This window comes from Nipponia nippon, unplaced genomic scaffold, assembly GCF_047370975.1.
Source record: "Nipponia nippon isolate SJK-2023a ecotype South Korea unplaced genomic scaffold, ASM4737097v1 scaffold_1, whole genome shotgun sequence".
Classification (NCBI taxonomy): domain Eukaryota; kingdom Metazoa; phylum Chordata; class Aves; order Pelecaniformes; family Threskiornithidae; genus Nipponia; species Nipponia nippon.
The window spans coordinates 150486105-150508358 of NW_028262290.1; the positions used below are offsets into that span (position 1 = coordinate 150486105).

The window sequence follows — 22254 nt, forward strand, 5'->3', positions numbered from 1 at the left end:
TCCAAGGAAAACTAGGAGGGAGGAGGGAGGAGAGAAGGAATGTTGTTTTGCCCACATTAAAAAGGGTAGAGAAAAGAAATCCTCCAGCTGTTTGAGAGCTGCGGTGCCATCATGTTCAGGAACAGGATCTATGGTGACAAGGCTTGGAGACATCTGCGCATGTTCTCGCTGGACTCGTCTCTGTTTCTAGACGCTCTGTTTTCCGAAGATTTTTTCCTCCCATCCATCAGCATCTCACAGCCTCTGGTGCTGAGCAGCCTACTCGTGACCCAGCCCTGCGCAGGGACAATGCTTGTGCCCTAACTGCTCCAACAGATGTTTGAGCAGAGGTTGTCTGCATAGCCCCAGCACGGTGCCCCTGCCCAGGGCTGTGGCGGTGGAGCTGGATTGTCCTCGTAATGACGGCTCCTGCTTTTTCCAGGTACAGGTGAGATGGGGTCTTGGACCTGGGAACAGAGAGCAGGCAAGAGGTGCTTCTGCTGGAAACATAGATGGGACAGAGGCTGGTTATCAGGAGGGGAAGGAGAAAAATTGGGGTGAGTGATGCAACCAGAGGACTGGTGGGGAGAAGCTGTAAGGGCTGCAGGAGGGCAGGGTGGGCTGGTTAGCACGGCGGTGGGCTGTGCAGGAAGAGCGGTGGGACCAGAAGATGGGAAGGCAGGGGAGGGATGCTGGGGGGCAGTGGGAAGGACAGGTGGCTCTGACCAGCCAGAGGGCTGGGAAGTGGGAAATGAAGGCACTGGTGTGCATGGTGGTGAGGAGCTGACAGGGGTGGGAGGGAGGTGGGGGCTGCCTGGACAAAAGCGTTAGTGCTGGATTAGATGGACAGAGGGACAGAGGAGAGCAAGGCAGACAAATTACTGCAACTGATTTTTTGGCCATTCCTGTGTCTTCATTGGGTGGGCACCTGACTTGCTGCTCTTGATGTGCAGAGGCACTAGGTTCTTGCAGCCGTTGCTTTGAGCGTACCTACTTCCGTTTTAAGGCTAAGTGCTTTGAAAAATCAGATTGTAGAAGCTTCAGACTGGGTGCCTAGAATGGAGAGGGTTGTTTTCACTTTAGTCTATCCATGTAAATACTTCTGTCTGGCACACATCTGATATGAAATGGGAATAATGTCACCTAGACATGAGTGAAGATAAGCTAGTTTAATGTGTGACCCATCTGGATAATACGGTTTGTAATTCAGATGCCTTTTAGTAACTCTGTCTTCAGAACAGTGTTTGGATAGCTGCTGTAGATAAAGCCTAGGAAGACTAACATCGCCTAGCCCGCGTATCAAACAAGGCAGGAGTCCTGCAGACTTCAGTAGCCTGAAGTCATGTGATTACAGACTGCGGCAACGCGTGTGTCCATGCAGGGTGCCTTGGTTTTGGCAATTCATGATGTTTGTATGCTTCATTTCACAATATGAATCATGTTCCTTTGATGTTTTCTTTTCTGTAAAGTTGTACAGAATCACTTACAAAAATGTTATAAATAGTTCTGCAGAGGTGGGCAGGGCAAATGATGCGCAAGGAGGCTCAGGGGTTCTATTCAAACAGATAAAGGGTTGCCACCTTCCTAGCCAGGGCTAACCACAGGAGCATACCAATGGGCTGCTCTAAATGCCATGCAGAGAGGATTCAGCACCATGCAAGCCATTTCAGTGCATGGAGGTAAGAGCTGCTTCTGCTGCTGCTGCAAGTGTTGGCATTCATCATCACGGGTACTGGTCATCGTACAGGTGGTGGTGGTACCACCGAAAATAATAAGGCTTGGGAACCCCTGCCACTGAAAAAACCTGCAGATAAAGGCAGACCATCAACAGAAACCAGGGCATTTCCCCCACTGAGAACAGGCCCCAAAGCACCTCAGAGGAAACTCTAGCACCAGATTTCTTCAGGGTGTCTTTCAGCAGTGCCGTGGGCTTTTCTCAGGGCCAGTGATGAGATCCCCGCTCTGGGACAGACCACCCCGAGGCAAGGTGCTCTGATGACGTTTCCGTCTGGTGGTCCCATTGTGTCCTGCTCGCCGAGGCTGCGGGTCCCCATTGTGTCCGCGTACACGGGGACTGATGCTGATTTCCGCCAGTCAGCCTGCGCTTGTTTCTTTGCATCTGAGAGTGCTGCTGGGAAGTTTCCAGAGAAAAGCTTGGCCCCTGTTTCCAGTGTAATGTGGAGTTGTACCGGCTGACGGGGACAAGTCGGAAACGCTGGCAAGATAGCAGGCATCCTCAGGAAGCAAACCCTATCAGAAAGCACTGATGTCATTGGCAAACAAAACAAATGAGAGCTGGAAAAACAAACTGTTTTCCAACGTTGTTGATCTTCCCTCAAATTAGAAGCTCTGCACAGCCTTTACTCTTTGGCCCAGTCTGACAGATTATTTACAAGACAGTGCTGCAGCAACGGTTTTGTTACTCCTGCCAATCCAATTCCTTTGATTTTATTTTTTAGATTTATTTATCTAAGGGAGGATGGGAAGAGCATCCCAGCACCACAGCCAGGTTTGGAAAGCTGGGCAGCATCCTTGCAGACGTTGGGTGCTGACACGGTTGATGTCCTGCAGGCTTTGCTCGGGCAGGGCCTCCAGCTCCCCTGCCCCTGGCCAGGTCCAATGCAGGGGGACGGTACCTTCCTGCAATTTCTGCGCAGCCCTTCGAGGCATGTGTCCTGACAGCGTCCTGGCTAGCGGCCACCTGCCACCACTACTATCGGCTCCTGGGAGCTTGTGCCATGGGCGTGGAGCATTTCTCCATGCAGTGTGTCTGGGGAGAGCTCGTCAGGGGATTTGGTACCAAGGGCACCGTGGCAGGCAGAGGGGTGCAGCCTTCTCCGCCTTGTTTTTTCCCATTGCGGAGCTGTGATGGGCACAGTGATAGCATCCTGCTCCCAGCCAGGCATTCCTACCACCCATAGCACTGTGGGATTTTCCCTTCCTCACATAATAAGTTTGCAGAGCAGGAGGAGGCCGTTGCACCAGTTCCTCATGGTTCATTTCCACCCCATTGCTCCTCACCACCAGTGCCAAAAGGAAGATCTGAGTAAACCCCACAGGCTGGGCGTTTCTTGCCCACTCGCCTTTGCCTCTCTGATGGCACCGTGGCTGCAGTGGGCGGCAGAGAGAGGGTTAAGCTGCGCTCCAAGCCAGCCTGACAATAATAGCAGGAAAAGCAGATTTCTTCCTTGCACCTGTGAGCGCTCAGATGGGCTTTCTGCTGTTTATGGTAGTCACATTGGATCTTTCTCTTGTTAGAGGCTGAACAGCTCTAGCAGCCAGCTGTTCCCCTTGCTCTGCTTGTACCTGGCTCCTTGCATGGTCCAGGGCAGCGGGTGGATGGAAAATCAGCCTTTTAGGTCAACATTCAAAAATAATCCACAAACCCTTCCCTTCCTTCCAAGAGGAAAGGGTCCTGCTCCTCCCTGCTTTCTGCCTGCTTGTGCTTACTGCTGGCTCACTTACTCAGAGCACTTACTGGGAATTTGGAGTCCTGTTCCGGCAAGAGATACTCCTAAAATATCTTCGGCACAGAGCTTTATTTCTCTGTTTTTAAAGGGTGTGTAGTGTTACATGTGTGAAAAGGGAAGAGATTGATTAGGCTCTAGAGACAAACCAGTTTAAGTGCTCAGCAGGCTCTCAGGCTGAAAAGCCACTTTTGCAGTGTTCCAGGTTACCGGTTAAATTGTGTCTCTGCATAAAAATTGTGCGTGTTTTTCCACACTGCGGGCTGTCCTGGGGCGAGCGCCGTGGCTGCTGCAGGCAGAGGCAGCTGGAGGGTCCCTGCGTGCCCAGGAGCCACGCACCAGGCTGGCCCGGAGCAGCTGGCTGGACCGGCTCCGCAGTCTGCAGAGCATCCAGGAGACAGGGCGGGAGCAGAAAATGTATGGGGCGCTGGATAGGCAAAAAGCGGCCATAATGTATGGAGTGCTGCACCACAGAAACTGGTTTATATTCTAAGCCAACCCATCAACTCCTGCGTATACGTAGCCTGAGAGATTTAATACTAATAAATGTACAGCAGCCATTTCAGTAGCTGCTTCATCTAAAGTAAATTATTGTAAATAGCAGTGAGCAAAGTTCTTCCTTTCTTCTTGCCCAAGGAGAGCATTAGAGCCCTTGAAAGAAATGCACTTGCTTTTCATGATCTTTGCAGAGACGATCTCCTTTGGAGCAGCTGCCAATGCTGGGCTCCTGTCCCTCAGGTAAACCTGCTACTGCTAAGACGCTCACTACTCACCAGGCATGTTAAATGAACTCTTCATGCAGGGAAAATAATCTCGAGTGTTTTATGCTTTACATAACAAATCTATTTCTGTGTGTTTCACTTATTCTTTATGCAGCTTTTTTTTTCTTTCTTTCTTTCTTCTGGTAACACAGTTCAAGCAAGGAGGAATGTACCAGAATGGGTCCGTTGTTGTGCACAACCTACAGCATAGATCATTACCTTCTACTCGTTTTAAAACTCTGGAAGAATGAGTATTCTGTAATTGCCATAACAAGCTGTGAGAGTGGTATAGACAATAGAGATTGTTTCCGGCCAACTAATTCAGTTTGCTGAATCTTTGCTGTAGTCAGTGCAGAATTGAGGGCTGTCACTGGGAAGAAAAATCTTGACTGTCCCGTGTCTTGGAAATCATCGAGACACAATAGACATGGGCATCTCAGGTTGCTTCCACTCATTTTATGCAGCAGAAGTGTGCTGCAAAAATAGACCATACTTGAAATCTTAGGTTTTGTATTATTCTAGTTGAGGATTACTGATTTCCAACAGGCCAAGTAATCTGTAAAAAGGACTGTTCAACTGGGGTATTGCATGGTATTACCTGGGTTTCTCATGTGGTTGCACAATTCATTTTTGTTCTCATGCATATTTTGTCCTTGTTCATGTGAACATTTTTTCTTAATTGGAATATGCAGAGCTGTAGGGAGAGGCATATTGCTCTGTAATCCACCCCCTCCTCCTGCAACAACTTAAAATGTAATACAGAGCACACCTCTCCATGACTGGGGAAAAGTTGCTTTTTAAGGAAATGCTTGACTCAAATTGTGGGCTTACCTCCAGTGCAAAGATTTTTTGAGATCACTTAGTGAAATCTGAAAGCTGCAATCGCCAGTGAATTCTTCAGTGAAACGGACTGAGTCAGCAGCAGCACGGCATCTGCTGCTTGGCTGAGTGCATGGAGGTGTATTGTCTAGGGAAGGTCAGCACATGATTCATCAGCATCTGCATGCACTTTGCTTCATCTGTTTTATTATAAGGGTGGAAGACTGAGGCCAGGGGATGAGACTCTTAGTTTCAGCAGCCTACCAGCTGATCAAAGATACCCTTCCTTGTTTAAAGCAGCCTTCTGTTTGTTTCTTGTTTTGTTTTCCAGTGATGGGTCCTGCTGGAAAGAGCTTTCTGATGGCACAGCTGTGAGTGAAACCAGCACAATATGTTCAGTGTCGAGGACCTCCTGATTTCTCATGGATACAAATTGTCAAAAAATCCTACTGTTTCATATGAGAACAGATATGATGGATACCGGCATGAAATCACGGCGAACAGATCTGCTCAGAGAACGCTGAATGGGTTTGAGGCAGAGTCGAGAGCTGGGGCATACAGCAAGAAACCTCTCATGAAAACCAACTCGAGCAGCACTGAAAGCAGCCATGGGAGCCAAGGGAAGCAAGCGGGTCCTGGTTACCACCATGACCTTCAGGGTTTGTCCACTTTTCATACTTCAGAAGGGGGGTAAGTTTCAGCATCATGCCATGGCTTTGCTTTCTCTACCTTTTTGTCCTGACAGATAACTAAGCATGACCCTAACCCTTGACACCATCTTCCTGTGATCCTTTCCTGCTCCCATACTAGTGACCATTTCTATGCATTGCAAGTCCACACGAAGCAGTGGCACATCCATTCACCTTCTGCTAGAGCGAGGCCTTTGAGAATATTGGGGTGATGGGAAGAGGCCAAGAGTGGGAAAATTTCATTTACTAATGTGGTCTGTATCAAAAAGGCCTTTCTGATAGGCTTAGAAAAGCTCAGTCCAAGTACAATAAAAAAAAGGGGGCAAAAGTTCTTCTTCAGTTTTAAAAAACTGAACCCAGCTTCTTCTGCCACATACACACCCTGGGTTTTTGCTATAGATTCAGCCATGTGCAGCTCTTGGTGGGTCTTCCTACATGCACTGACGACTCACTTGGTTTTTTAAGGCCGCTCTCATGGAGTAAACATGAGAAGGTGCCTGTTCATTTCTTTTTAAAACAGCTCAAAGCCAGTGGAAGCTCTTGTCGTCACTCCGTGAGATGTGCTCGTACAACTGTGGCTTGCTTAACACGGAGTACGTGCGCGCTGGGGCTGGGGCAGGCTGGGCAGGAAGAGCTGTGTGTACACACCGCGGCTCGGCCATTGTTCTGTGGCTATTTGAGTGCTGCAGATGAACAAAGGAAAGGGGCTACAGCAGGACTGGAAGCCAGCCCAAGTGTGATGATGGTTTGTGAGGAAAAGCCCCTTTCTCCTGCCGAATTAGCTTGAAACTGAAAGCAGAGAAAAACGCTGTCGCCTTGGGAGCTTGTCCTCTTACGAAGACCTTTGCTAACACGTGGCAAAGGCACGTGTCTCCTGACTGCTGGGCTCGTCTGCTCTTTCCCTTCATATTTCTTCCCCTTGTGAGCCTGCTTGCCTGGAGCAGGAATGGCTCCCGGCTGCCAGCTAGGATAACGGGCAGGAAGAGATGTAAAGCAGTCCTAGGGCAGCAAGTCCCAGCCGCGGTGAAGGTCCCCAGGTGGAACTATCCCTTCTGGAGAAGGAAGGAGAAGACACAGGTTTAAAGGTAATAAGAAGGATCCTTCACGGCGTGTTTTGGGTGAAGTAAACTGGATGACAATAAGGTCAGAAAAGATACTGAAAAAGAATGAAAGGGGAAAAGGTTTTGAAGCAGGGGAAGAGTGTGCAGGAGTGTCAAGGACAGTGATGCTTGGCCTTGGAGTAGAGTTTACAGTGTGGAGAAAAACTGGTGTGAAGAAGATATGGCTGTGCAAGGCTGGAAGCGACTGCAGCGCTGCTGCTCCCAGGCCCTGTAAGGCAGAGCCTGCATGGGTGCACAGCGGCGTGGGAGGGCTGCTGCCTCCTGCCTCCCACCTCTCCAGGTGCACCTGCGGGGGCTCACGCGTCTGCCCCATGTCTCGGACATGGCAGAGGTATCTGTAACTGCTGGTGTAGGCTAAATACAAAATAATGCTCTCTGACAGTTAAATGACTCTTTCTAACATCCCAAAATGCAAGGGGTGAAACCTGCCAATCTACAGTGTAGTTAAATATTATATCCTGGTTTTAAAAAGTGGCTTTTCCCCATAAAATAGGAAGTGCAGCCCTGGAAATGGCTTTGTCACACTTTCACAAAAATAGAAATCTTTTCTTACCATTATCGTTACAGCAAACTCTGATTACCAGTGAGCCTATTGGGAACTCTTACAAGGCACTAGCAGCTATGAACAAGGGACAACCTTTGTATCAGCCGTCCCTTTCTTGCCATTCCTGGGTGTGCAGAGTACCTCTGGTGCAGAGCGTGACGCTGCCGCTGTCCTGCTGGTACAGGAAGGGAGGAGTGAGCTCTCTGGGCCAGATCCAGGGAAGCTGGCTGCAGCTTCAGTGCTGCAGCACCTGTGTTTCAGTTGCTGAGCTCCAGGTTGACAGTCCCCCTCCAGACCCACTTCCCTGCCCTGGGGAAGCATCCGAGGCACGGGGCTGCCATGCAAATGTGAGCTGTTATAAAACTGAAGGGAAGATTTTTGTGATGGCCCACTTTGGGGTGTTTTGGCCTGTTATGGGTGGGCCGTAGTGAACGCCACCAGGGATTTTGATCTTGCTGTCTGGTTTCTGGACCATAGCAGGAAATAGGTTCCTGGTTCTCAGGCTGGGACAGAACTGCACACTGCAGAGACCTGGGATCCATTTGGGCCCGAAGAGGGGACAACCACCCAGCGAGGTCCAGCATGAAGACACTGCTCTTTGGGCATTGCAGGCTTCCGGCAGCCATCTCCTGATGCTGCCTTCCCAGTGCAGCACAGGGCAGGAGAAAGCCAGAAGAGGCAGTGTGTGTCCCGACTACCTTCACGGACCTTGACCAGCTCCATGGCAATTTGGAGCATGACTCAGGCTCCTGAGATGAGGAATTATCTACACCACACTCATGCTCAGACCACTGATGTAGAACTAATCACCCTCCAAACACCACCGAAGTGAGTGATGTTGCCCACCTCATTGCTGCCTTCACAGACAGGTTTGCAGGGCTCAGGGTGTTTCATGATGGCAGGGTATGATGCTGTTGTCTCCACTCATTGGGATTGTTCTGCTGATCAGTCCTTGCTGAGGAGGAGGAGAGAGGCTTCATAGCAACTGCATGTGGGCACATCACACCACCCGCTGCTGCTGCTTGCAAGGGAGGAGTGACGCCCCGGCAGAGTGGGGAAGTGGTGTTTTGCTCCATCCCGTTGTTCTTCAGGCAAAGCGTGGGGGAGCAGGTGGTAGGAGGGCTGTCCTGGCTGTCCTTGCTTAACTGAGCATTAGGAGACTGCACAGTAAAAGTTTGGAAGAGGAGACAAGGCAAAGAAAATGGGAAAGCTGACCCTATGGATAGAGATGAGAGGGTTCACAGAAGGAGAACTTCTTCCTCCTTCTCTTCTGAGTGGAGAGAAGAGGCACTTTGCTTAGCTATTTGTGTGGGAGGAACTATGTTGGTAGCTAGCAAATTTAGAGATAAATAGATAGCATCATTAATGAGATTACCTGCTGGAAAAATTAGAAAAGTGTACTGGTGTTTCCCGACGTTGAGGCTTGGAAGAGCATATGTGAGGATAGGATCCCAAAATAGAACAGAAGCTGCCACTGTCCAGAACAGCCCTCTGAAAACTTTTTTCCCTTATTGCCAAATCCTGGAAATTTCTTAACAGTGCCTCTTCGTTGGGTGCAAAGTCTGTCCTGGTGCCTGAGGCTCACCCACCCTGAGCTACTGGGTGGCTAACGCCTACTGCTTGCATGCTGGCAGCCAGAAACAGGGACAGAAGCTCCCACGGTGTTGTTAGATAGCCCTGCAGTGGCCTCATTCTGCAGGGTTTTGACTTCATGGCCTGTGCCATGCTCCTTCACTTCCAGCCCTGTTCTGTGGGTCGTGCAACATCGTGTTGGTCCAACGTTGCCCTTGGGGAATGGGGCAGCTTCAACCCATTCCTCTGAGGGCGGCAGCTCAGTGAAATGCAGTCATGCAGCCGGTGCAGGGTGGACTGATGGCCTCGTTTCTTGCAAAGGCCTAAAATTCACATAAAGCTAGCAATAGTTTATTTTTTTTAATGATTTCATTGGATTAATTTTATATAGAATCAATTCAAAGCACATTATGACAGTAAATGTGATATTTATTAGAAGCAGGCCTGTTAGAAAAGAGTTCATAATATGAAAATCTACCTCCTTGGTCCCATGGGACTGCTCTGTCCCTGGCACTTAAATCTTCCCAGCTGGTCCCATGGGACCGCTCCATCCTTGGCATCCTTCCCAGCTGTGAAAAACTTGCAAGCCACTGTATCCCGGTGTGCGTTTCTTTGTGCGTCAGTACCGTTGCATCATGGAGTGAGACAGAATGGCATAGTGGCAGCCAGAGACTAGCTGCTTGCTAGGAGGGACTGTGCGATCTCTTCATTGATATGTCACGGACGCAAAGACTGCAGCATGACTGTCATTCGTCATCCAGAGATGTAGCATTGTTGAGACTGTAGTGAAGCATTTGGAACTTGGGGTGGCTCTTGGATGCTTCCCCGTCTCACCACTTCATTTGACTGCAAGAGCCAAAAGTGTCATATATCCTGGAAGGAGCCACTCTGCTGCAGTTGCAGCCACAAGCAGTGTGGTTGTGCTGTGCTGCCCTGCCGCCTGCCTGCCTGCCATGCCTGCTGCGTGCAGGTGTGCAGGAGCCACCCTCCGTCTTTGGGAGCAGAGGAGTCTTCAGGCTGGACCCAAGCTGGAGGGCCCTTGGGGAGACTGCGGAGCATCCTCTTCCCACTGCGCAGTGCAGTGCCATCCTCTCCAGAGGCTTGCGGGGCCCAGGAAACAGGCCGTCGGTGTAACCACCTCTAGCACCTGAGCCAGAAGCTGGAGAGACTGATACTGTCCACCTTGTGAACAGGTCATAGAAAAGATCAGGTTTGAAATGCTCTAAATACCTCTTTTTAGATGTCTTTCCTACATTCACGTTGCAATGATGACATAGTACAGGTCACAGTGGTTTGTATCATGTTCAGAAATTTATTACTGGAGCCTAGTTATTAATCTTTTAATCTTTAAAAATAAATTTAATCTTTTAAACAGCTTTTAATAAATGGAGGAACATCCTTCCTGTAACTGAAGCTGTCCTAACTTAGGGCTAATTTAGTTTAATGAATGTCTGAGCTTGGGTTTTGTTTGTTTTTAAAAAAGCAAACTAACCAAAACTCATCTGTTTTAGTGGTTTCCTAGGAAAGAGTCGAGTAATGCTTCCTTCCCTATTCCTGATTTCCTATTAAATCCTTTAAACACCCAGCTCATTCCATTCCTGTGCTGTTAGTTGCAATTGTTGCGAATCAGTATTATTGTCTACCATACCTCCTTCCCGCAATGTTTTTATATTTGGGTTGATAAGAATTTGGGTTTACTTTGTTTTTTTTTAATGGTGAATTAAGCTTTGCAACAATATCTCTGGAAATGTAAAGATCAAGATTTTTAGATGCTTTTGTAAAAGACATGCCACCACTGAAGCAGGAATCATTTCGGGGAAGTCTGATGGCCTGCGTTGAGCAAGATGTCAAACTAAATAATCGTAACAGTCTGTGCTGATCTTGGAGTCGATGACTCTCTACTTCCTGCGATTTCTGTAGACCCTTTTACGATGATGGTTAAAATCAAACAGAACGAGCAATCTGTCCATTCCCTCCTCACTATCACTAGTCCCTGTTTCTCACCTTGTTTTGTAAACACAGATACAAATGGTGCCGTAGCAGCATGGGGATGAGATGAAAAGGTAGATTTGATAATCTCACAAGGCGGAAGCATTTGTTCAGCTGCATGTTTCCACATGCAGAGAGGCATGGAAATGTTCGTTGTTACAGCAATCAACTTTCCAATATAGGAGGTGTCCTGTTCTGTCTCACTGATTAATGAAGCAGTCTGTTACTTCCTGGGGTTCAGCGATCAAACCGTACTTTGTGCTTCAGAGGCAGAACATTTTGTTCAGATGTTAAGTCTTAATCCAGTTGAATCAATATGAACAAGATGCTCCTTATCCCAGTTTGGTTTTTAAACTTTTATAGTCATAGGATGAAGTTAACATACATACAAGAAAATTGCTGTGGATCTGGATTGCTTATTTTTCATTCCAAATTTTGAATTCTATTATGTTTTCACAAACTACTATTTGAATAGATCGTTGTTTTTAGTAAAAAAGAGCCAGATGACACTGTTTATATACCTTGGGGTGGAGGGAAGAGAAAGAAATTCTTGGGTTCTATCTACATACTTGTCCTATTTCTGTCAATTTTGATTTTTCTTTCCAGTCTTATGCTGGTGGCAGCTACATAGTGTAAAGGCAGTTATATTGTTGGACACCTTCGGTACAAGAATAGCAGAACACGGTTCAAGTAGAAGATTAATTATTTTTATAGAAAGGTACCGATTTTGTTCAGCAGTAATGTATTAAACAGTTTGCAGTCTGTTCAGAACACACAAAGAACCTATTCTGTTCATGTAAATCTGTGTTCTGAATTTCTAATCCGCAATAAAATGTCCAATGTCTTTCATATTTCAGTAATAGATTGCTGGAGTTAATCCTCCTTTTATTTAATAGTGTTATACTTCTTTTGAGGTATTTTAGATTTCAAATATTGGTTCTGTCTTATTCAGAACTGTGCTGATACATCACCCTTGTTGTGGCATGTATCATTTCATTCAAAGCACTTTGAAGAAATTTGTTCCCTTTGAAAGATGAACAAGAATCAACACTGGAAATGACACGTTTAATTTTAGCTCTTGTACTAGGATGCAAATCATGTTTCTTTCTTACAAAATATATCTTATGAAATAGCCCCCTACCTGTTCTCCCTACCTCTGCTTTTTAGCTTTGGATTCCTATTAAACTTGCGTACCACAGTAGTCCCCATGATGTCTATAGATTTTGATGGAGCAGTGTCCAGAAATAAGTTCAAAACAATCATTTCTGGTTTTCTGGTGTCCGTCGAGGAGGGCTGTGCATGTTTGCACAGCACGTAACTGTGTGCATTTGTTTCTCTTTCTAACAGCTTTGCATAGCTAACAATGTGCCAGAAAAGCATCAGTCCCTTCCTTTACTCATGTTAATGACTGACTTTTAAATCCTCTCATTAAAATCATAAAGTCATCTGGCTGCAAATAGATTATACAAACCTCATTGGCATAACTCAACATTTGACCTCCTAATGGCCTTACCCATAAGGGAAAGAAAGGGCATCTGTGCAAACTGCCTGTGACACTGTGTTTCTTTTTCAGGGTTTATGACAGGCCGCAATTAGCATGGTCTTCCCAGCCCAAGACTGACAAAGATCTTGCCTACTGGAGAAGACGAGGACAGGACTTCAGCGTGCTCCTGGGCTATTCCCAGAAAGGCGGTGTGGAAATGAAAGGCCTGGCTGCAGCCCCGGGAGCACCCCGGCACCTCAAGAAGAGTCACCTGAAGGTGGGGATGGGTGCAGGGTATGTCAGGAGCGGCTTACAGGAGAACTGTGAAGTGCCTGGCGACTGCAAATGGCAAAGTCTGGGAATGGAAAGCTGGAACCAGCCAAAAAAGGTGGGGAGGCAAGTGTCTGAGGGGGACAGGGAAAAGCTGCTTCAAGAGCTGTATTCAGTGACCCTGGGAGACAACGTACTGAGCACCCACAACAAAGGGAAATCACAGTCCTTGCCGAGGGTCCTTTCGCCAGAGAGCATGAGGTGCGTGGATATGCCCTTGCTGACCAACAGTAACAACTCGCTCAGTGTGACTAAAGCCCCCTCCTATCCCCCAAACAGACTGAGTGTGGAACCAGCCAAGCACCACGAAACGGGAGGCCATTTCCTTCCCCTGGTGAAACCCAAGTATGGGAGACCTCTGAAGCCTCCGTCCTATGAGCAGCAGCGGCAGACGAGAGCACCTGCAGAAACTGTGGGTTTCCAGGACCACTACCAGAAAGACGAACCCATCTCCTACTTAGCCAAAGTTAATGAGCCAAGGCAAGATGCTTGCATTCAAGACTCTGGTTTGGAGCCCCCGGTCTATGTACCTCCTCCTTCTTACAAATCTCCACCTCACCAAAACGTGACCCCACAGCCCCTCAATGAAGTGCCTAACATCAACACGTACGCCACCAGCGATCAGCAGGGTCCTGCAGAGCGGGCTGTCCCCTGCCAACGACCAGCTGCGAATACTTTTGAAGTGGGGAGGGACCCTTGCAAAGACAACCGTCTTCCTCATGGGAAGCAAAGCCATGTGAGGCACCCCACTGACTACCTGCGTTCTGTTCAGTATATTCCCTTTGATGATCCTCGGATACGACATATTAAAATTGCACCACCAGAAGGTCTGCAGGACAACACTAAATACACTGAAAATGCATGTAGTCCCAGTTCTGGTGCTTTGCAAGAGAGAGTTCTTGAAGTACAGTACAACAGTGCCTTTTTGGATGCATCAAACTTGTCCAATTCTGCAAAGGAAGAAAGAACTTCCGACAGCTCCACCCATAGCAACAGATGGTTGGCACCATCCATCCGAGATCAGGAAAATTGTGCCTTGCCGGACCAAAGAGACAGTTGTAGCACAACTAATCACAGCCCCCGTAACGAAGCCAGCACGGAGTACACAAAAGGCAAACTTTCTGTAAGAAATTCACATATGGACAGCACCTGTGAGACTGTTACAAAAGTGAAAAAGTTTGAACCTGGAACTGGGATGCAGAGCAAAAAGAGTTCAAAGAAAAAAATGAATGAAACTATATTTTGTTTGGTCTCTATCCCAGTTAAATCAGAATCCAATCTGCCAGATACAGATAGGAACAACAACATAACCCAGAGCCCTGATAAGAATGGGTTTGATAACAATGGGGCTTTGCAAGAACAAAGTCTCTTAAGTATGTCTTCAACAGACTTGGAGTTACAAGCGCTTACAGGAAGCATGACCAATAAAAATGAGTTACAAAAACAAGAGCTGTGGAGACCAGAAGAGTTCAAACAAATGAATGACCTCAGATTTATTCAGCCTACGAAACACAGAGAGCTCAAATACTCTGGCTCCTGGCCAGGTGATCAGTACAAAGACCAGCAGACACAGACCAGTTTCGCTGAAGAACCGAAAAGCCCACAATTTTTCCGTGGTGCAAAGCCTGGACAGCACAGTAGTAACAAACTGCTGTCTCCAAAGCTCCTAGGATGTACAGCATCCACAACAGGGTCAAAACAGACAGAGTTACCTTCTGATGAGAGAAGCTGCAGACAGAGCACTTACAGTATGAAGGGTCAGATGTACCTCAGCCAGTCTAGCAACAGTGCGTTTTCCAGGACTGCCACCTCGGTCCTTCAGGCCCCCTCCCCAAAAGCCCACCAGAGCCAGCCCGTGCCTGCCCAGGAGAGGGAAACTGGCCTTCTTTCCAAGGGAGACGTAGTTAAGGGAGAAGCAGGCGCCCCCTGCAACAGTAAAGAGCTGTTTGGGCAGTTCCTGTTGAAGCCTGTAAGTCGCCGTCCCTGGGATGCAATAAGTGAGCTAGAAAGTTTTAACAAGGAGCTGCAAGGGCAGGAGGAGAGCACAAGCAGTGAAGAAGATCTGGAAAGTGCTGCGGCTTCTCTGCAGGCAGGTGCCCTTACGCAGAGGAGGGCGTCCAGAAATGAGAAGTCGAACCAGGAGCCAAAACACAGTGGGAAATCGGAAACAGTTGTGCCAGAGGTGCCTGTATTTAAGTCAGGAAGAGTTAAAAGTAAGTCTGAAAGTTGGAGCATGGGGACAGAGCATGGCGGCAAGCCGGGCTGCATTGGCTCTCAAGGCTCCTCGCAGCCAGGAGGGAGCAGTGAAGGAGTCGGGCCAGCAGATGGAAGTCTGATAACAGAAATGAGGACGGAGGAAGCCAAGAGCAGAACAAGCAAGCAGCCAGTTCGCGTGGGCCCTCTCAAGAGAGTTTTGTCCAGTAGCCCAAGCAGTTCGTGTCACAGTAATCCTTTCAATAACCCTGTCTTGCAGGAGATGAGTGAAGACCAAAATTACCTAGACTTTGTTAAACTGAGCAAAGGTGCAACTCCCACAAATGATATGGCGTTAGAGAGAGGCTCGGTAGTGCGCTTGTCACTAACAAAGAGGAACCAAGGGCGCTCTGAGCCGGATTTGAGGTCGGTGGGGCTTGATGTAGCCCCAGGACCTGGTGCTAACAATTCTGATCACTCTTCAAATGCAAATGCAGTGGAAATCCCTGTGAATGAGTCATTGCAGGCAAGAGCTGCAAGAATTTTAGGTATAGATATAGCAGTGGAGTCTCTCCTTCTGGATGACCGCGTTGGGCCCCGCCCAGGCACTAGCCCTGCAAATGGTGCCCAGGACTTTGAGTCATCAGTGGGGAGCACAGTAGGTGACAAAGAAGGAAAAAAAGATGGTTCTTATGAAGGCAGACGAAAGTGTGGCTGGACAGAGAGTGCTCTCTTTGTTGGAGCAGGAAGACGATCTGTATACCCTGATGAATGCCAGACCACTCACCAGGAAGCCAGCGCTAAAGCGCTGGTAACTGAGCAAATTCGTGAACAACCTGCAAGTCCTAGCCACGGTGAGGACCAGAACTCGGTTTGCAAGTCAGCTGTGTATCAGCATTCAGAAAAGAGAGTGAGAAGCACTTCGAAAGTGATCGAGACACTCCAAGGCAAGCTCACTTCTCCACCTAGCCGGACTGCCATGGATCGCTTAGTGCGAATGAAAGAAGTTGACTCTGTGTCCCGGATGAGACGTCTGAGCATTAAGAGCGCAGATTCAGGAGAGGAGGTGGACGAGGAGAAGCTGTCGAGGGTACAAGAGGAGAGAGGAAGCAAACTGGCAAGCTCAGGGGCTGTTTCCAAGCGTGTAATCTCTCTCAGTGAAAACGGATATTTAGGTGGAATGGACAAGAAGAAGATTGACAGAGATTTTTCTTTAGGTAAGACCCTATTATGGGAGATTCAAGTCAGTACTGTTTCCTTGTGTACTGGGCATGATTGTTTTGCTTATGCCCACATAATGCTGCTCAAATAGTAACAGGCTGTAGGGGGTACTACCCCCGTCTGGTTGCCACCCCCTTTGCTCTCCTTGTGGAAGAGATAACATGAGTGTTCTCTGATCCCATTTTAGGAAAAGTTACTGTAAAACTCACTTGTGATACTGAAACTCATTCACAGAGAGTGGAGCACTCCCTGAGGTCTTATCTCTGTCTAATTGTTTCAGGGAACGGACAGCTTCAAACAGCAGAGTTCAAAGATAATCACTCTAGTGCCAGTGTTTGGGAACACGTAGTGGTTTAATCATAGGCTCTCCTTGAATACCCATTTTTCCCTCTCTAATACTTAAGTAGACACATACTATATCAGAGTTCAGAAGAAACTAAAAATAAAAATCTGATGTTCTTCTGTGAAGCCTCTGGGAAATGGCTCCATTAAGGGGCCTGGAAAATTCTCTCTCTCATGAATATTTTCCAGATCAGATGTTGAGAATAACTGTTATCCCCAGGTCAAATGGAAAGCTGACTTTTTCAGTGAACACCTTTTTTTCTTTTTTTTCTTTTTGTGTTCCTCATCTCTCAAAAGCATATATAAACTTTTGTAGTCCATATGCATCCCCAAAGTAACATGAGCTGTTCTCTCTCTGAAACCGTTTTCATACGGCATTGCATTGAACAACTGAAAATCAGTTGTTGCCATAGATCTGTGTAAAGGGATAAATCTCCCAGGCCACCTGTCTAGTCCATTAAATTAATTGGAGTGAGCAAATGTATGGTGTGAAAGTGGTTAAAGTAATATTAATCTCCTCCTTCCTTTTTCCATCCTCTCTGTAACAGCTGACATTCTACCTTGAAATCTGCACAGGTTATTCATTAAACCTCATCGATATAAATCTGTTCACAGTTTTCCAGTACAGAGGGACTGAAACTAAATGGAGCATACTTTAAAGTGGATTTATGTATTTCCATCTGAAGAGAAATATTTGTATGAGTTCTAAGTATTGGCTCCTGCAGTCTTGCAGCCTTTCCCTTCATGTCTTTTTCTGTATCCCACAGCTCTGTGTCTCTTTCTGCTCTGAACTGTATTTCTCTAGACCAGATTTTCCAAACAGGCTAATTCAGCTCCCTTGTACCCATCAGGTCTAGTATGCCCCATATGCATTTCATATGCTTTCCTCCCTTGGGGCTTCTGCTGGAGTGAAGAAAATAACTGTTGTGGTGACATGACTTCAGGGATGTATCAAAACAGATTGTGTGTGTTTTATTGGAGAGTTATTCTGCAGTAAATTAGGTCTAAATTTATCCCTCTTGCTGACAATGCCAGGCTTGTATTCTGCAGTGTGTTCCCATTGTAGCAGTTCCCTTGCAGACGTAACAGCCCTGCCCATGTCTGGACAGCGCAGATGTCCCTTCCTGCGGTGCACGTCCAGTAACACAGGGTAGCACGCACTCACACGGGGCGGGAAGGTGTCTCCTCCACTGGTCTCTTCACATCCAAAGAGACCCTGACTTGTTGACGGCCACAAGATCTTCCACCTTAGCGGGGCAGGACTGAAGATTCATGCTTGTAGAAAGGCCTGATGTTGTCTCTTCCTCTGTATTTATTGCTTTTAAAGAGTAAATATTGCTAAAGGCCGTTCTATTTGGAGCAAGGCAGGGTGATACTAGTCTTGTAATTGCAGACTGGGCCCATCACAGAGGCTAGAGGCCTTAGCAGAAACAGGCTTTCACATGTAGAATGCAGCTTGGCAGAGGAACAGTCATCTCGGAGTAAGAGCTCTGCGGAAACTCAGTGCAAGAAGCTCATCTTACTATGCAAATACTGCCATTAGAAGAACATTGCCAAGTGTTCCCAAATGCACTGGTTGTCTTTTCTCCTTTGCTGTTTGAAGACTGCTTCCATGAGGCTGCTGGTTTGGCTTTGTTTCTGTAGAGAGCTTAACCAAATGTTGAATAAACATTTCTGTATCAGTGCTAGAACTCCAATGTTTGTTCCCCCAGAAGTGTGACATAGCCTGGCAGTCTGGCCCTTTTGCGTCCTTGGTTTGGGGGCTGAGGGTGTGGGTAAGCTTTCAAGGAATAAACTGAGCCATGCTGAGGCTCCGTGGCTTGTGGCCTGATTTTCTCCCCGAAACAGTGAGCACCTGCAATTTTGTGGGGAGTTCTATTAGTGTGAATGTGCCTGACCTTAGGAAGATCAGGTTTCTGAAATGTAAATCCATTTTTATTCTTAGGTCAACCTCACACAGAACAGTTCAGAATTTTTGTACATTCTAGCAGTTTAGATGGCAAAATACTCACAATTGAAAAAATATTACTGCTATAGAGGCATCTTCCCACACCAGCAGTGCATTAAGCTTAGAAAGATGCAGCGTTATCCTGGAGTGCACTAGCCCTCAAAAACTTTTTTCCTCTTGATTTTTTTGCATTCATGTAGTGTCTGTTCTTGAAGTTTAGAAATACCAGAAGAGGCTGAATAGTGATAAGCAGTTCTGAAAACATAGGCGTTGCTGGCACAGACTCCTTTCTTGGCTAGCCTCGCAATTTGAGGAGGGTGGGCAAGAGAAGCGATAAAGGATCCTGCACCAGGAATCCACCCACTGGGGCCAAATCCAGAAGTTCTGTCTTAGCCAGTCCCCACTTGATACGGATCTGGATGCTGCAGATGGACCACTTGCACACAGGAGTAAAAACTTCCCTCTGAGGATTTTTATGCTTGTTTGAATGAAGACGTTCACTCACATCAACATAAAAGTCCTGAGGGTGAGCGTTTTACTCCAAAGTGTGATATTCACGTGTGCAACTATTTTCATGCTCAGCTGTTTCAATGCAAGTGCTGTGGGAGCACAGCCTGCAGGAGGGACGTTTAAGGTTAGCACAGAGACCCAGGTTGCGTAAGAGCAGCAAGTAACACATGGTAGCACGGGCTACAGTGCCGTTTGTCCAGGCCCCTGTGTGCCTACAGATTCTCCGTAGGTAGCCCTGGTTCCTCCGTGCCGTGACCGTGCATCCCAAGGAGCCTAGGGTAAGTCAGATGTGTGCGTGATGGCACAGGGCAGGCAGATCTCACAAAGCAAAGCCCTTTCATTGCAATTCCATCCCACAATCACAAGGGTGAAGCAAAAGGCTCATATCTGCTCACTTCATGGCCAATGCTGGGATAAACCCCCCCAAAAAAATCTGGTAGAAGAGTGTCCTCTGGGCTTCAGGAAAAGAAAGGCAAAGTGTGGTCTGTCCCGTGAACTGACAAGAGGCGGGCTGAAAATGAAGACCGATGTTAGTAAGCCAGTCCAGTGCTTTAGTGAATAATGTTCAAAACGTGAGCTGCAGTTTTGCAGACTGAGGCGAGACGGTCTAACCATAGTGATGCAACGCTACTGCGCTTTCCTATATGCTGTTGAATTAATCTGAAACCAAGGATTTGCAATCGCATGAAAAGACCCTGCTAACTGGATGGCACCATCACTTCTTCAGCTGGCCTTAAACACCCTGCTGGGATGCTTAAAGCATTTACCTGTCCTTAGTGTTCAGTACAAGGGGGACAAATCTTATGTCTTTCTCTCCCTGTCAAAGCATCTGGAAACTAGAAGTAAGTCAGTGTGCTTGTTCCTACCTACTCAAGGTTTCCCAAATTATATCTGCATGCATTTGATCCAAGCTCCTCGCAAATTACACTGGCACAAATACAGAATTTGGGTCAGGAATGTAGTATGTATCTTTAAGGCTGTAAGTCCAGTATTTGCCTTTTTTTTTTTTTAATAAAAACTAGGGAAAAGATATCTCATTTCCGCAGCTAGCAACATTGAATAGATTTCACAATGCATTATTAATAGTGTTTTCTTGTCTTTTTTTCAGATACATATGACCCCACCAAAGTTGAAAAGGTGTGAGATGAACAGAGAGGAGAATAGAGATTTCTGCTCTACTAAGAATGTTTCACTGATGTTTTTTCTGGGTGCTTTTTGTTTGTTTTTTGTTCTTTGATGCTTGGAAATTGCCTCCATTTGTGGTGTTCATGGTGTATTCATAATGCCTTTACCACTGTCACTAGGAATTAGCTATTCATATTGAAACTGTTGTGGAGACCACAGAAAAATCTGACTTCTACATTGGAACCATCTGGCTTTGTAGCGTTAAGACTTAATACCTACCGTTGGCAAAGAGTTTTTATCTGAACTCTATTTCAGTCTTCAGCGGGGATGATGAAATGCATGAAGTGAGGCTTTTGAGCTTTCTCTTTGGTGTAAGTGTAAACGTGGGAGATCAGTGAAATGATTTTTAAAAGAATGTGAATTTGTAAGCTAAACTTCTAAGTATCTACAGTCTAAACTTTGTTTAACTTAAGGGATTTTTGGCCATAAGTAGAAAGTGCTGCTGCACTACATGGGGGAAGGAATGCGAGAGAATGGTAGCGAAGGCTGATTGTGAAATGATTTCTGACTTCCAGAGTTTGAATTTACTCGGATTAAATACTTACTTGCCACCTAGAGAGAAGAAAAGCAAAAACCCCAAAGTTTCTAAAAGATGGAAGACTTTTGTAGTACAGTGTACAGAACGTGTAATTATAGTAGCTGGCAACTAGTGTTTCAAACCAATGCAAAGTATACCACTGGCTGTTTTGCACTCAGTATTACCTATTTTTGTTTTGCTGTTTAGAAATTCTTTATATGAAAGAATAGTAGCTGGTTTAAAATAGCCCATTTTAACAAAGTAACTATATTTCTTGTTACAGAATACTATCTATTTTTCTACGATGTAAACAATTGCTAACAAGTGGCAAGTATAAAGAAGTATTATTATTATTATTATAATATTTTAAGAAGACTTATCCCTCTGAGTGAAGGTGCCCCAAGCAGATTTCACTTGTATATCTTAATGCACACTCCATATTGCCACATACTCAGTACTGCTACCTTACTTTGTTCTGAAAAGAGCCATCTGTGTATGTATGTATGTATGTACTACAGGGTTAATTTCTGGTTTTCCCCTCAACCCTTGGATCGTTCTTCTTGGAGCCACTTTCTGAGACACAGCTGAGAACCGTCTGGGCTTGTGTTGCTGCCATTACATTCCAGTGACGGTGATGACCAAAAAGTGGGTTTGGATCTTTGTCCGGGTGTCTCTGAGCGGCTCAGAAAAATACCTGGTTGCTTTCTTTTACTTTGTTCCCTTTTACACATTATGGGTTTGGATTAGGCCAGTGTATAAAAATAAACAAACCTGGGTTTAATTCTTCCCTGAAGTCAACTGATGTTGCTGGGGAGGAGTTCAGGTGTCTTCTTGATGGCAATTAAATACATGGCTTTAAGTATATTTTATCTGCACACACAAATGCATGAATCACAGAGTTTCTAATAAAGCCTATGCATTCTGCTCTTTGATACTGAATTAGCCTGCATAGTATCTGTGTCTTTAAAGCCTTTACGTCCACTCCTGTGTGTTTTTTGTAAGTACCTGTGTACTAACATTCTTCTGATGTTCATGTACTGCACCGGTCTATTCTACTGGCCTTTTCTGGTTTTTAGCGTTATTTTATTTTTTAAAATCTTATTTCTTGAAATATGTTTTCCTAAGTCTGTAATTTGGAAAGAACGACGGGAAAAAACACTCATCCTGTGTTTTGGCAGCAAGAATTTCTTGTCTGTAACACATGATTCTGTTACATATGGACTATTTAAAGCTTGTTTGAAAAGAAAATGTGGTGTATAATTTATTTTATTAACTCTTGTGCATGCTGTGTAGCAATACTTGCTGACAAACTGTTCCCGCCACTCTTACTATATCCACCTTTCTTCATCACCATCTAGGACATCTGGGGGCTAGTAAGTAGCTACAAAACATATTCCCCCCCCCCCCCCCCGCTCCAATTCTGCCCATAAAAAACACTTCTTAAGAAGAATTGCTTCAACTCTCATCATCCCACTTCCCAGTAAAGCTGAGAAGCCTGGCAATAACTTGAAAGTTTTTATCCTTGATTTCTGGAGAACTGTAAATTGTCACAGACAACCAGTCTTGCTGAAGGTATCAGGTCGT

At 46.3% G+C, this 22254-nt stretch overlaps 1 protein-coding gene across 8 annotated transcripts in view; it reads left to right on the forward strand.

Annotated features, from left to right (window-relative positions):
- Nucleotides 1–21918, forward strand: part of JCAD (junctional cadherin 5 associated) — a 66082-nt gene extending 44164 nt beyond the window's left edge. For 4 of the 8 annotated variants that reach the window (XM_087777683.1, XM_087777639.1, XM_087777655.1 and 1 more), the window contains 2 exons: nucleotides 5358–5716; nucleotides 12515–16274. In XM_087777683.1, the coding sequence (XP_087633809.1) occupies nucleotides 5418–5716; nucleotides 12515–16259 (4044 nt within the window). In that variant the 5' untranslated portion in view covers nucleotides 5358–5417 and the 3' untranslated portion in view covers nucleotides 16260–16274. Of the gene's footprint in view, nucleotides 1–421; nucleotides 537–5357; nucleotides 5717–12514; nucleotides 16275–20076 lie in introns of those variants that run through there. The other 4 variants (XM_087777630.1, XM_087777645.1, XM_087777674.1 and 1 more) reach the window with 2 other exon arrangements.
- The last annotated feature ends 336 nt before the right edge of the window (nucleotides 21919–22254 follow it).